Here is a 13410-nt window from a genome sequence, read left to right as displayed (position 1 = left end):
CATGAATTTAGTAGATTATATCACAGGGTTTGTTTCTTTTGTTTTATTCACAATAAAACAAAAGAGAGAGTTGTTTTTCGGTGGATTCCGTAGAATTTGGGCCTGAAGCATTGATGGATTCTGTCATGACTTATTGTCGTGGATTCAACATCATCATTGTGGATTTAATGTTGAGCAAAACAATTCCGAGGTGAAGACAGTGGTAGAAGAGGCACATTGGGATCGGTTTAATTTGAGCATAGATTCGCTAAGTAATTGAAAGCACACTTGTGTAATTCTTTTTGTCTTTTTAGTGGATTGTTTTGTGGCTTTTGTTTATAGTTTTTTTTTATCACAATTGGAGGCGCTCTAATTGTGATTTTTCTACAGTAAATTGTTGTACTAATTTATCTTTGATTGTTTGTTTGGGATTAAAATTGATATATAATCACAAATCAATATCTCAAGATTTTAGATTTTTCAGTTCGAAAAAAAAAAAAAAAAAAAAAAAAAAAAAAAAAAAAAAAAAAAAACAAGATAAAAGCTTCAGATTAGCGTGAGGCATCAGCTTATAGGGGTTACATGATACATGGGAATGGATGAAAGACAATATAGCTTCCCATCGTTTTGACGACTCATGAACTTCTTGCCTTTTGTAATTGACAGTTGACCAAAAACACACAGTTGATTTGTATTTTAAAAAATACAAAATAAAAAGTATTGTCTTCCAGTGAGTCTATCACGTTAATCACGCTGCTTTCATGGTCTTCAGTTCCTGAGCCACACATCTCTCTGTGTCTCTCTCTACACTAATCACAAAGAACTTAGTCCTAATGAATGTCTTCAGATCTTTAATTATTTACTGAGAAGAAAAACCATACAAGCAACAAGACCACATTGAAAAGTTACCCATATCTATATATATAGGAAATTATTTATATTTATTAATTCTAAGAAATCAAATATATAATTGATTGTCAATCTTTTAAGTCTGTTCTATGGATAACTTTAGACTTCATTGAATTCGATTTCACACACGTACGTGGCAGAGACAGAACGATGGTATTCAAAAGCAACATCATAGTAAAAAAGTAAGGTATGGCTAAAATTCTGTACTACGCGCATATTGAGGGAATTTTTTTATTTTATTTTTTGAGGTTGGAAAATGATACGATTAAAAACAAGATTAATATTTGTTAAGTCGTGTTAGGATACTTCCATAAAAAAATCATTAAAGACTATGTTTGGAGTATGAATTTTAGTAAAAAATTGAAAAAGAAAGGAAAAAGGCTGACAAAATATTAATGAAATATAATTAATGTTAGCATTTGTGTTTTCAAAAATCAATTTGTTGACTTTATTAACTAATTAAACAAATTTCTTGACATTTTATTTTGCATTTTCGTATATTATTATTCTAGGTAATGTTGTATTTAATGTTACATATGATGTGAACATAAGGTCTCTTGGGTAACATTGTAGAAAAATATAGTAATGGTTAATTAACCAAAAGTTGGTAGTTATGATTTTTCGGTACTTTGTAGTCCCAATTAATGTTCTCGGATATAGGTGTTGATTGGGTGTCGCACTACTATGGCCTACAACTGTTTTGCTGCTGTATGATAGAATGATTTACTCCATCATTGAGGTAGTGACTTTAGGCAAATAGGTGAGTGCTATGCAATAAGTACATGCACTAAACATGATTAGTTTTGAGAATACCTATGGAATGATCACTGCCAGTTTAAAATGTAGTTTTATTACAATACACTTATTTTCTTTTGACCTGAGAGGCTTGTATAAATTAATTAACTATTCATTTAACTTTGATATTGTCAATTGGTGACGCTGAACCAAAGGTTATATACGGACATGTTGGGTTATGTGAGTGATAATTGATTTAGATAGGTGCTTAACATTGGATCCGCCATTCTTAAAGTGAGAAAATATATTTAAGCAATATTTTCTATTAGCATTGGACCAAAAGAAAACTGGCCGGCAACTTTTTCATAAAAATATTTTTATTTGCACATGTATAATTACAAAAGTATTATTTTTGAAAAATGCTTTTGGGGTCCAATTAGAAGAAGGAAAAATTTAGAATTCACCTACATGAGCTAGGATTTTTTTGATAGTGATAAATTTGTCTATACGTAGTAGTTCATGTGGAATATAATTTGGTGGAAGGAAGTTTGTGACTAATTGTAAGAAAGGGTCTCACTTGTAATTCTATACTTTTAGGGGTTTAATTGTAATGTGTTGATGGATATTATTGCAATTAGTGAAAGTTTTATATTATCTATTTAAAAGATAATTAAATGAAAAATTAGGTAAGTTGTATCCTGCAAATTCAAAAATAAAAGATACGTCTTTTATTTTATCCCCACAACTAAAAGATAGAGATCCATTAGTATCCCACCTATATGCAAAATTTATTATGTGTTGTGTATATATTAGACGTATTTGATACCAAAAAAAAAAAAAAAATAGTCATCAAAATTTTTAGGTCTATAGAAAAATACACACAAAATATAAGTAAGAGGGTGTAAGGTGAATCACTCTGGAGGCGAGACGCTTGGATTGCTTGGTGAGGTACTAGCAACAACACGCTTGGATTAAGTTTTTTTAAATTGTGTAATCAAGTGATGTTATGTTTCTTTGAAAATTTGTTTTCAAATAATTCCCCCTCCCCCCGGCGCAAACTTTCAATATTGTACCTACATTTCATATACATATTCATTTTTCATTTCAAAATTCTTATTCAAATTTATACTTCAAACATAGCCTAACAATTTGTCCGGGAACTCACTATAACATTACTACTTAGGCCTCGTTTGGGATGTTACTAAATTAGCCAATTAGTCAAAAAGTTACTAAATTAGCCAATTAGTCATACCAAAAAGTCAACAATTACGGCTTCTCTCTACTTTTTGCACAGCTTTTCGTAATTATTCAAAAAGCCATCCCAAACATACAAGTTTTTTTACCTACCTTTTTAGCCAATTAGCCAAAAAGTTACTAAATTAGCCTGTTCCCAAACGAGGCCTTAGTGTTTAGATGATAAATTTAGATAGGGAGTTGAAAAGGGAAAGGAAAAAATATAGATAAAATATTATTACATTTCATATACATTCATATATAAGTTATTTATTTTCTCTCCAGATCTTTACTTAAATCCATACTTAAACATATCCTTCAAGCTATAATTTTTGAATATTAAAATATATATATACCTCAACCTTTAAGGGTGTGACCCTTATATAAGGCATGTTTGATTGGGGTATTGGAAATGGGGGATTGGATTAGTAATCTGTGGGCTCTATTATACATACTTGTTTGTAGATGGTTTGGAATTGCTAATTTCATAGGACTATTAATTCTCTCTCATAGTGGGATTAACATTTCTATGAGAGGGTTGGAATTAGTAGTCCACTCCCATACATTACAACAATTTACACTTTTGGCGACCAAATTTGGTGACTGAAACAAATTTAGTTGCCAAAAGTGTAACAATAGGCGACTAAAAAAATGATTGGTCGGCTTTATCATAGGTTTTAGGCTACTAAATTTTTTTAGTCGTGGTATATTAATTTTTAGCGACTAAAAAAACTTTAGTAGCCAAAAGTGGAACAATAGGCGACAAAAAAAACTATTGGCTGTCATTAGTTTAGGGTTTAGGCTACTAAATATTTTTTTTAATTGAGATATATTAATTTTTTCCGACCAAATAATAATTTAGTGACCAAATAATTAATATAATTTCGTGCAAGTTTAATTTAGTCTTCTGCGACCAAAAAAATTAGTCACTAAATATGTATTTTTAGTGACCAAAAACATTTAGTCAGCAATGGTATTACACTATTGGCGACCAATTTTTTTATTTTGTCAGTGATAGTTCATGTTTTCGCTACTAAAATAATTTTAGTTGTCATATGTTAATATTTTCCTAGTAAAATTTAGTCGCCGAATCTATATAAAATTTTAGTGGGAAATATTTCATATTGGTGCCTAAGTTTTTGCCCAAATCTCTTAGTCTTCACACGGTTCTCTCTCTCTCTCTCTCTCTCTTAGAGAATCAATCACCATCGCCCTTATCTCACCGTCGTACATAACCACAGTGTTCGTCAATTTTCCAAAGCCGAACGTCGCCACCACAGCTCACCATTGTCTCGCGTTCCATTGACATTCAGGTTATTCTCTGTCCTTCTCTGTTTCTCTCGCTGTCTTCCTTTATTTTCCCATTTCACTCTAGCTCTAGGATTTTTAATTTTTTATTTATTTTTATTTTTTATGTTGTAGGGTTTTGATTTTTGTGTTTTGAGTAAATGGGTTTTGATTTTTGTTCTAGATTTAGAGTTTTACATGTTAAAGTTTTTAGATAGTTGATAATGAAATGAGTATTTTTTTTTTTTTGATCAACAAAAAACTTTATTGATAGCATCAAACATATACATATGGATAACATTAATAAAGCAAAGGCAAAGAGCAGAAAGCATCACAGAGCTTTCCTTCATCCCAACTAGGTTGGTACCAAGAGAAACACCCAACCATATGCTAGCTCAAGCCAAAAGGTTGGTGAGAAACCAAGCCCAAAGCACAAAAAAACACTAAAACAAGCAAATAAATAAGATACCAGCAACTGAAAAACCAGTAACAACCAGCAAGCAAACACCAGCAGCAACAAAACAAAATACCAGTAGCAAAACAGAACAACATCAGCAACCCAATACTCCAACAGCCCTGAAGTAGCCAAGTCACCAATGCTCAGTAGGAATCACACTTACACATTGCCACCAATGCAAACTCTGATTTGCTTCATGTTAAATATGAAGTCATCAACTGAAAACTTAGCTAGTTTAGAAGATGTCTTCGCCCATAAAGCAACTCTAGTCTTGACCAACCCAATGACTTCATCAAGGCAAGGATTTGAGTTATTGAATTTGCACTCATTTCTAAGCTTCCAAATAGACCTCAATGTTGCTAGAGGTATACTTCTCCATAACACTTTATTTGATTTCCTGACTTTGGCTCCATTCCACCAGAGCAGCAACCTTTCCACCAGAGCAGCAACCTTTCCACTGAATCCAGCAAAGCCCCAAAAAAACCCCACCATTTTGACATAGCAGCCCAAATATGACAAGAAAAAAGAGACAAAAGAAGGACATGGATTTAGATTATAATTGATAGATGTATTATTCTGTATTTGTACAGATTCAGGTTGCATTGATAATGAAATGTATATAATTTAGAAATTAATGAAAAATATTCTATTTGTCTATTTTTAAAAAATTAATAAACAGAGCTTTTGGCGATTAAACATTTAGTAGCCAAAAAATAAAAAGAGAACTTATTGGCGACTAAACAGTTAGTAGCCAAAAAAAATTAAAGTTTTGGCGACTAGAAAATTAATAGCTAAAAAGAAACACATGATTTTAGTGACTAAAAAATTGGTAACTAAAAAAGAGTGCCACGTTTTTAGCAACTAAATAATTGATAGCCAAAAATTAGCGACTAAATATTTTAGTCGCTAAAACAAAAAGCACATTTATTGAAAACTTTGGGCGACTAAATTTTTAGTCGCCAATTGATGACTTTCGGTGACTAAAAAAAAATAGTTGCTAATACCTTTCCTGACAATCATCTAGCGACAAAGCTGGCGATCAAAAAGTTTAGTCGCAAAAATGTTTTGGCGACTAAAAATTTAGTCGCAAAAAATATAATCTGTTGTAGTGATAGATTAATAGCTAAAAGATCATTTTGCCCTTCATTTGAAAAGCAACAAAGTTATCTTGAATGTGATAATGACTTTTCCCTAATTTATAGATTTAATCTCAACTAACTAATATCATCACACCAGTACACAAATAAATACATTTTATCTTATATCTGTAATCTAATACTACCATACTAATAATCTATCACTCAATTTTTACAGTACTCATAATTCCATCTAATCTAATTTATCAAACAAACCGAGGCTAGGAGTACCCTGTCACTTTCTTAAGTTTCTTTTTTCAAACTAAGAATATAATTGTTTATAAAGAATGCCTCATCTCAAATTTCTTCTAACTGAATTGATTTGTGTCACTTCAAAAGTCTTTGCCTTATCCGACAGTAAAGGTCATTATAGGAAATTACACTTTTATTGACTACAAATTTTTTTGTCGCGAAAAACATATATTGACTGACTAAAAAAAATTAATAGTCAATTTTTTTTATTTTTTATTTTCCACAACTAATGTGATTTAATCACAAAAATGTTGTGTTCTAGGACTAATTTGAAATGTTGATCGTGAAAACTAAAGGCTTGTGAAAAAAAAAAAAGCGGGAGCAAAAAAACTTTTAACGACTAATGAATTTTGATCGCAGATATCAAAACAGCATCACTTTGATGGTCAGCAAATCTATTGTATTATGTGGCGATCAAAACTTGTAGTAGGGAAAAAAATTCAAACTATTCTGAAATTTCACAAATCCGAGACCAAATGATTGGTCTGGAAAAACAACTAATGCTTTTGGCCACTAAATTTGTTAGCTGGTGTTTCAATACTCACCAATGTTTTAAAAACTGGAATAGTGAGTAAATCGGAAAAAGGAATCAGTTAGAGGGGTTACTGGTTCGTCTGTCGTGTCGAACCAGAGGTAATGGATAATAAGAAAAACTTTGCTTGATTGATGACAAAATTCATTGCATTCCTTTATATTTGATATTTAATTAAGGTCAGATTGTTTATTGGAATTCTGTCTTTTATTTTGCTTCAAGTCACTTCTTAATCCCATAATTGATATTTTTAACGTGATCATGTAGTAAAGAAAAGTTCAAGTTAAGAAACAAGAAAAATTCAAATAGAGAATCTTATCTTTTTAATTTAAAGTTTTCCATCCAAAGAAGTGTTTGCTGCCCACCCGTAGCAAATGAAGAAGAAAGGAATTCAATAATTAAAACTAAAATTTGATTTTATGAAGAGATTTTTATTTATACTTTTTTTTTGCCTGGGGGAGGGGGGAACGGATAATGGTGATGCTTGATTATTAATCATTGCGATTGCCGGGGCTAATTCATTGTTAGATGAAAATTAATTAAAACTCATTGTAATATTAAGTTATGTTTGAAGGTGAACTTTTCTTTTTACCCGGATTAAAAAAAAAAAAAAAAATGAAAGTGAAACTGGTTACGATATGATTGTAATAAATTTGGTTACAATAAAAATGGTGATTGATTATGACAAGGAAGTTTTAATTATGACTAATGTAACTATAATTAATAATTTAAATTTATTTCCTTAAACTCAATGATTAAAAGTAATTGTGCACATAACATAATTTAAATTAAAAAAAGAAAAAAAAAAAAAAACAGAAAAGGATATGCATGATAGAATTTTTCTTTCTTTTCATTGAATTAAAAAGTGATAGGAAAGAATGAAAATGGTAAAAAGTATCTAGGAAAGCTAAAAAAAATTTGACCCAACATAACTCACAAACAAAAGCACAATGAAAGTCTCCAGTGGCAATTAGGGCTCACTATCCAAGACCCAAAAAAGCTAAGCTGAACATGTTTGTGATACAAATGAACGAAAGCTAAGCAATAGATGCCAATGCGCTCTCCTTTTCTCTCTCTCTTTCTCTCTCTCCTCTCAGTCATTCAAATGTTTAGACAGTCTTTCATTCAATACACTTTCAAACCACCACTTTTTCAGACACCACCAAACCACACCTCCCTGGACCAAATTATGCAATGAGAGAGAGAGAGAGGAGCAGTCTAGGGTTAAGTCTGAAAGGCCTAGGCATAGCGATGACCCAGCAACTGTTTATGTTTCATAGAGTGTTCAGAAACTGAGAGGTGCTTAGTTACCCTGATAGAGAGAGACACTGTGACAGTGAGAGTTCTGAAGACTGACTGAACATAAAACAAATCAAAGATATGCCATTTAACTGCATTTAATAACGGTCCAATATCCACATCACAGATCCCAAAGAGATTGAAGTAAGAAGGTTTAGAAGATAGAATGAGAAACAGCATCATCAACTCATTGAGAATTCAGATCAATTAACACCTATCATATTCCAAATTGCCTAATCATAAGCATGCATGATGCATGAACATGATGGACCACACTGAGAAAAGTGTTTGACACAAATTTGAAAGACCAAAAAATAAAATAATTGTATTTTAAATTTTTTATTATGTTGATCCCAAACTAGTTTAGACCATAAAATGTTTTGTAGGAATATGCAAAACAAATGAAGAACAACACATCAACAATTACAGGTTAACAACATCAGTAACTAAAGCTGTTGATCAGCATCTTACTAGTATAAAACCCAACAAAGACAAGAAAAGAAAAACTACTTTCCCTCTTTTCCAACCTTTTTCCATGTTGATTTACAACCCAAAAAAACTAGAGTAAGAAAGGATTGGTGATGGATATTAGATGGATCTAAATAGTTGCCAAATAAAGACAAAACAAAGATGGGTCTTGATTACTCTTATCTTATATATTCATTCATATAAGAAGTTTTCTATTTTTCTAGATAAGCAAAGCACCTTTGGTCTTCCTCTTGATCTTTCTCAACTATGGCAGTGCACTGTATTGATTCAGGTCAGTCCATGCCTGAATTCCATTCCAGTTGCTTGTGGTTTCATTGCCATTGTAGGTAGTACTGTTGATTGGAATAGGATTTGCAGGTGCATAAGAGCTGTCAAAGAACCACTCAGTTGCACTGTCTTTTCTTGAATTATTACCAACGGCACAAACCTCTGGTTTTGAGATCTCCAGATTCTGAAACATAATGGGTTGTGGCTTTTGAGTCTGGTTTTCAATTTCCAGAGGAACAGACGAGACACTGCTCTCCTTTTGATTCTCTCCACCGAAAAGCATCGCCAATCTTTGTTGCTGCAACTTCCAGTGCAAATCTTGGTTGATAGAACTCAAGGACTCAATAGAAGATGCAATATTACTATGAACAGTCATCGAACCCAATTCTTGAACTCCCATACCAAATCCACCACTCTCCCCTTGTTTTAGTACAGAAGATAAAGGAAAATTGAGTCCCATACCCATTAGAGGATTAGAATTTACCAATGTGTCCATACCAAAACAAGCGGCAGCACTGGAGGGGGTTGCAGTGGAAGTTGTTGAAATGTCCCCAAATGAAGAAAACTGGTTAAATCCACCAGCAGGTGAAGAGTGAAGCCTAGGGAAAGAGAGACCACCAAGCTGAAAATCCATGGCAGGAGGAGAGAGACCATGGAAGAACTTCAATCCGCCGATATCCGAAGAGCCACCGGAGTCCTTTGAATCGCCGGAGAGCCTGGAAGATGATTTAATCTTCTTGCTTTTCCGGCAGCCACCGCCGATGGGGACGTTGCGCAAAGCTCCACCTTTAGTCCAGTACCTTCTACATGTCTTGCAGAAATGCCTTGGCTGTGTGAGACTGTAATTGTTGTAGTAGCAGAACTTTGTGTTGGGTGAATCACATCTTGGACACTTGAGGGCTTGTTCTGGTGGCCTCATCGATGTGGTTTTACGGCTGCTGGAGCTCTGGCTTTCATCTTTTGAGGTCTGCTTTGCCGAAATGTTCTCTGCGGACATCATACAGCTTTGCTTGCACTGCTGAACAGAAGGAAACCCTAAATCACAGAATATAAAGTATATTTATCTGTATATATCACACAGAGAGAGAGAGAGAGAGAGAGAGAGAGAGAGAGAGATTAGTTGTGGGTATCGAATGGGGTTGTTCAGTTTCCTTTGGAAGAGGCAAAGATAGTGATCAATTGAATAGTTTCATGCATGGGGATGAAAGATGAAGGGATGTTGATGGGTTCTTGTGATCTTCATCAAGGAGGGACGGGGATGTGGGAAAATAAGCTGTGTTTAAAGGTTAGATCTGGTAAAATAGAGATATATCATAGAGAGAGGGAGAGGGGGAGAGAGAGAGAGAGAGAGAGCTAGAAAAGGAACTTGGGTATATATATACATGTAGAGAGATACAGAGAGGAGGAGAGGAGAAGAGACAAGAAAAGTAGATGATCTGATAGTGATCTGGCAGAGTAGAGATATCCACATGTAGTCAAAAGAAAAATGTGAAATTTAAAAATAAAATAAAAAAGAAAATCAGTACAATATGTGGATGGAAGAACTTCTCGACAGTTGATGGTTTATGGGTTACACCAACATACCATCGTTATAATAATGGGTGATTATTTGATAGTTTGGAACTACGGTTACATAGTCTTTTATTATAGGAGAAAAATTAAGGATTATGAAATTTTTTTTATGAAAATAATTATAAAAAATTTATGACTCTTAGATTACTTTGATTAGTGTGTGGTGCTTTATTTTAAGTGTAATTCAAATGTTATAAATCTTTCATAATCATTTTCATGAAATTTTTTTTATGATACCTAGCATTGCTCTTATCATAGTATGATTGGTAAAAAATATAATGTATTAATTATTTATATTAAGTGATTGAGAAATATAAAATATATAATAAATGATAATTGACAAGAGAATATGACCATTTTATATACTTTGAAACTATTGTAAAATATTAGATGTTCGGATTTGAGTTGATAGGGTGACTATGACTCTTTTGTTGTAATTTGACTAACTGATCCTCCAACACCTTATCGTATGACAAAAAAATAAAAATTAGTGACTGTTTGGAGATATTTATTTATTTATTTCATTAATAGTTAATTTTTTAAAAAAACTTTATACTTTTTTGGTTCTATTCAATTAGACAAACCAAAGAAGTAAAAAATAAAAATAAAAAAAGAAGAAGCAAAAAGAGATATTTTTTAAAAAATTATGTCAATTTATTTATTTAGTTTTAAGGCCTTGTGTCAACGAATCTAAAAATTTTAAAAAAAATTAAAATAATCCAAATAAAGTTTACCAAAGATAATTTTAAAAAAAATACACAAGATGACCTAAAAAGTAAAATATATTTGATATAATTTTTAAAAAAATCACTAAAGATAAAAATTTTAAAATATATATTTTAGCTATATCCCTAATTAACACCTGGACGATAACTTATTATATTTACACTATGCAATGTGTATACACACACTAAAAAAAAAAAAAAAAAAAAACCTTAGATATAATTGTTGTAAAAAATAAAAATAAAAATAAAAATCTCTGTAAAATAAATAAAAAAAATTGCCAATATTAAATTATCAAATAATATCATTTCATCAATTATGTTGATTTCTCAGTCAAATCAAAATGAGAACAAAATAACATTTTTCATTGGATACAAAAAAGATCCCATTTTTATATTTACACATCTACTATTTACTCAATCAAGATAAAATACAAAAAATTCTTTTATCAAAATTGTAGTATTTAAGGTCCCCAAACAAAATATTGAAAATAATAATTTAAAAAATTGCAAACGGTCCAATGAAAATTTTTCACCTTGCACCTCAAATAGGCTTGAGTCACCTTTAGATGACTCGTACTTAGGGATGTAAGAAAAATCAAAAAAATCGACTAAATCGATTGAACCGAATCAAATCGGTTATATTTGGTCTATTTTTTAACAAGAATCGGTCTGTGCGGTTTTTAAATTTGATTTTTTTCAGTTTTTGATTCGGTATCGGTTTAAACACTTTATACACCGATCTAAACCGAAACTGACCGCTTCAACATATATTGTATTTACAATATATATATATATATATATAATCTAATAATATAATGATATTAATAAGTATAATAAATTATTAACCTTAATTAGTTCACCTTATCATCTTTATAATCTAAGTTTGTAAACTCTTATTATGTATAATCTTAATTCTAACTCATTATTCTTGAAACCTTAGTATTTTTAAACTTTTTTTTTGTTTTTTTGTTTTTTGTTAATTTATGAATTAAAAAGTATGTATTAAATGGATGGATTAGATATGTTTGAAATGGTAGACAAATAACTAATTTAATATTTTTATATAGATTAATGATTATATTTAAAAGTGGCTCAAGTTTGAAAAATTTTAAACCAATTAAACCGCACCAAATCGAACCGTTTCAATCGGTTTGGTTTGGTGCGGTTTGATGGGAGAAACAGTCTGTATCGGTGTTTAAAATAACAAAATCGACATTATCGATTCGATATAATTTTTTACCTAAATACCGACCGTACCAAACCGATTACATCCCTGCTCGCACTGAAAAGCTCGTTCAGAAGATCAGATGTATGTGTTGGACTTGTTAGATCACATGCAGTTTTAGCACTTTCTTAACCTTATTGATCTATTATTTTTTATTTCATTAATAAAAAGTTTTTTTTTGATAAAAAAAATCACATCAGATGCTTATGATATTTTGTAAAAAAATATTTATGTTGTTAATGGTTTAGAGTAAAATGAGTTAATATTAATGGTTTAAAGAGTAATTACTTAAATTGATAGTTGAAAGATAAGAGTGTGATAGTTTGAGCAGGTAAAGGAATTTTTTGCTTCTTTAATTTAAAAGTTTATTCTAAAATATAGTGCAACTTCCAATTTATGAGACAAAGGCATAGTGTGGGAAGTTGGTTTTGGTGGGTTAGGGGCTAAAATAGTCACAAAAAATAAAATAGGCTATTTTAGCCACAAAAAACAAAACATCAAATCCAACCCATAATCATTACAATCCTCTCTCACAAAAAAAGTCAAAAAAGCCAAAAAGTTAAAAAGCCCTTCCCAAACCAGGCTTTTTAACCCCAGGTTAAAATAGCCAAAAAATTAAAAAGTCAAAAAATCAACCTACTTCTCAAACGGAGGCAAAATTGGAATATTTTAATTATCTGAAAATTGTTAAATGAACGCTTTTGGCTTCTTTTTAAAATAAACTTTCAACTTCAAAAAAAAATCACGCCAAGCAAAGCACAAAGAAATTGCCTATTTTCTTTAGTTGAAGGTTAATTTTTCGCATACTTGAATATAATAGAAAAAAAATAGATTGTTTGATTGTTTTTAAACACAAATTATAACTACATCGACTAATTCAATACGAAATTAAAAAATAATGGTGGGTTTTTTTTACTATGTTGTGATGGATGTATATATTTTACATGCATACATGCATGAATGTATATAGATAGTCATAGTTGTGGGGGGCGATTGGATAGAATATTAGGTTGTAAAGTAAAATCAGAACACCACTGACAACAGGCATGTATAGTAAAAGAGTAGTAGTACTAGGGTTGGGGGGGGCTTCAGTGAGGCAGCAGCATCAGTGGAGCAGTAGCAGTGGCACAACAGCTTTGTCTCTTCCTTCCCTTGTGATGTCCCTTTTAACCCCACCTCGAGGGGTGTACATTTGGCCTACCGGCCCGCGGCACACCTAAAGTTTGTGGGGTCTAGTACGGGTTGACCTGGTTAATTGGGCCAGGATCAGAATCTAGCTCGAGATCTTGAGTCTGGACCTCGGGATCTTGAGT

The 13410-nt window shown here is 31.7% G+C and overlaps 1 protein-coding gene across 1 annotated transcript; it reads right to left on the bottom strand.

Moving 5' to 3' along the window:
- Window positions 1-8262: 8262 nt before the first annotated feature.
- LOC114266336 (Dof-type zinc finger DNA-binding family protein) lies at window positions 8263-10011 on the bottom strand. Its single transcript, XM_028207216.2, has one exon. It carries the CDS (start codon window positions 9573-9575, stop codon window positions 8553-8555), a length of 1023 nt encoding a protein of 340 aa, XP_028063017.2. The 5' UTR covers window positions 9576-10011; the 3' UTR covers window positions 8263-8552.
- Window positions 10012-13410: the final 3399 nt, after the last annotated feature.

The sequence above is a fragment of the Camellia sinensis genome, chromosome 1 (genome assembly GCF_055761805.1).
Source record: "Camellia sinensis isolate YWXY chromosome 1, ASM5576180v1, whole genome shotgun sequence".
Classification (NCBI taxonomy): Eukaryota; Viridiplantae; Streptophyta; class Magnoliopsida; order Ericales; family Theaceae; genus Camellia; species Camellia sinensis.
Note: the sequence above shows the minus strand (reverse complement) of the source record. Positions and strands in the feature narration are given on the sequence as shown.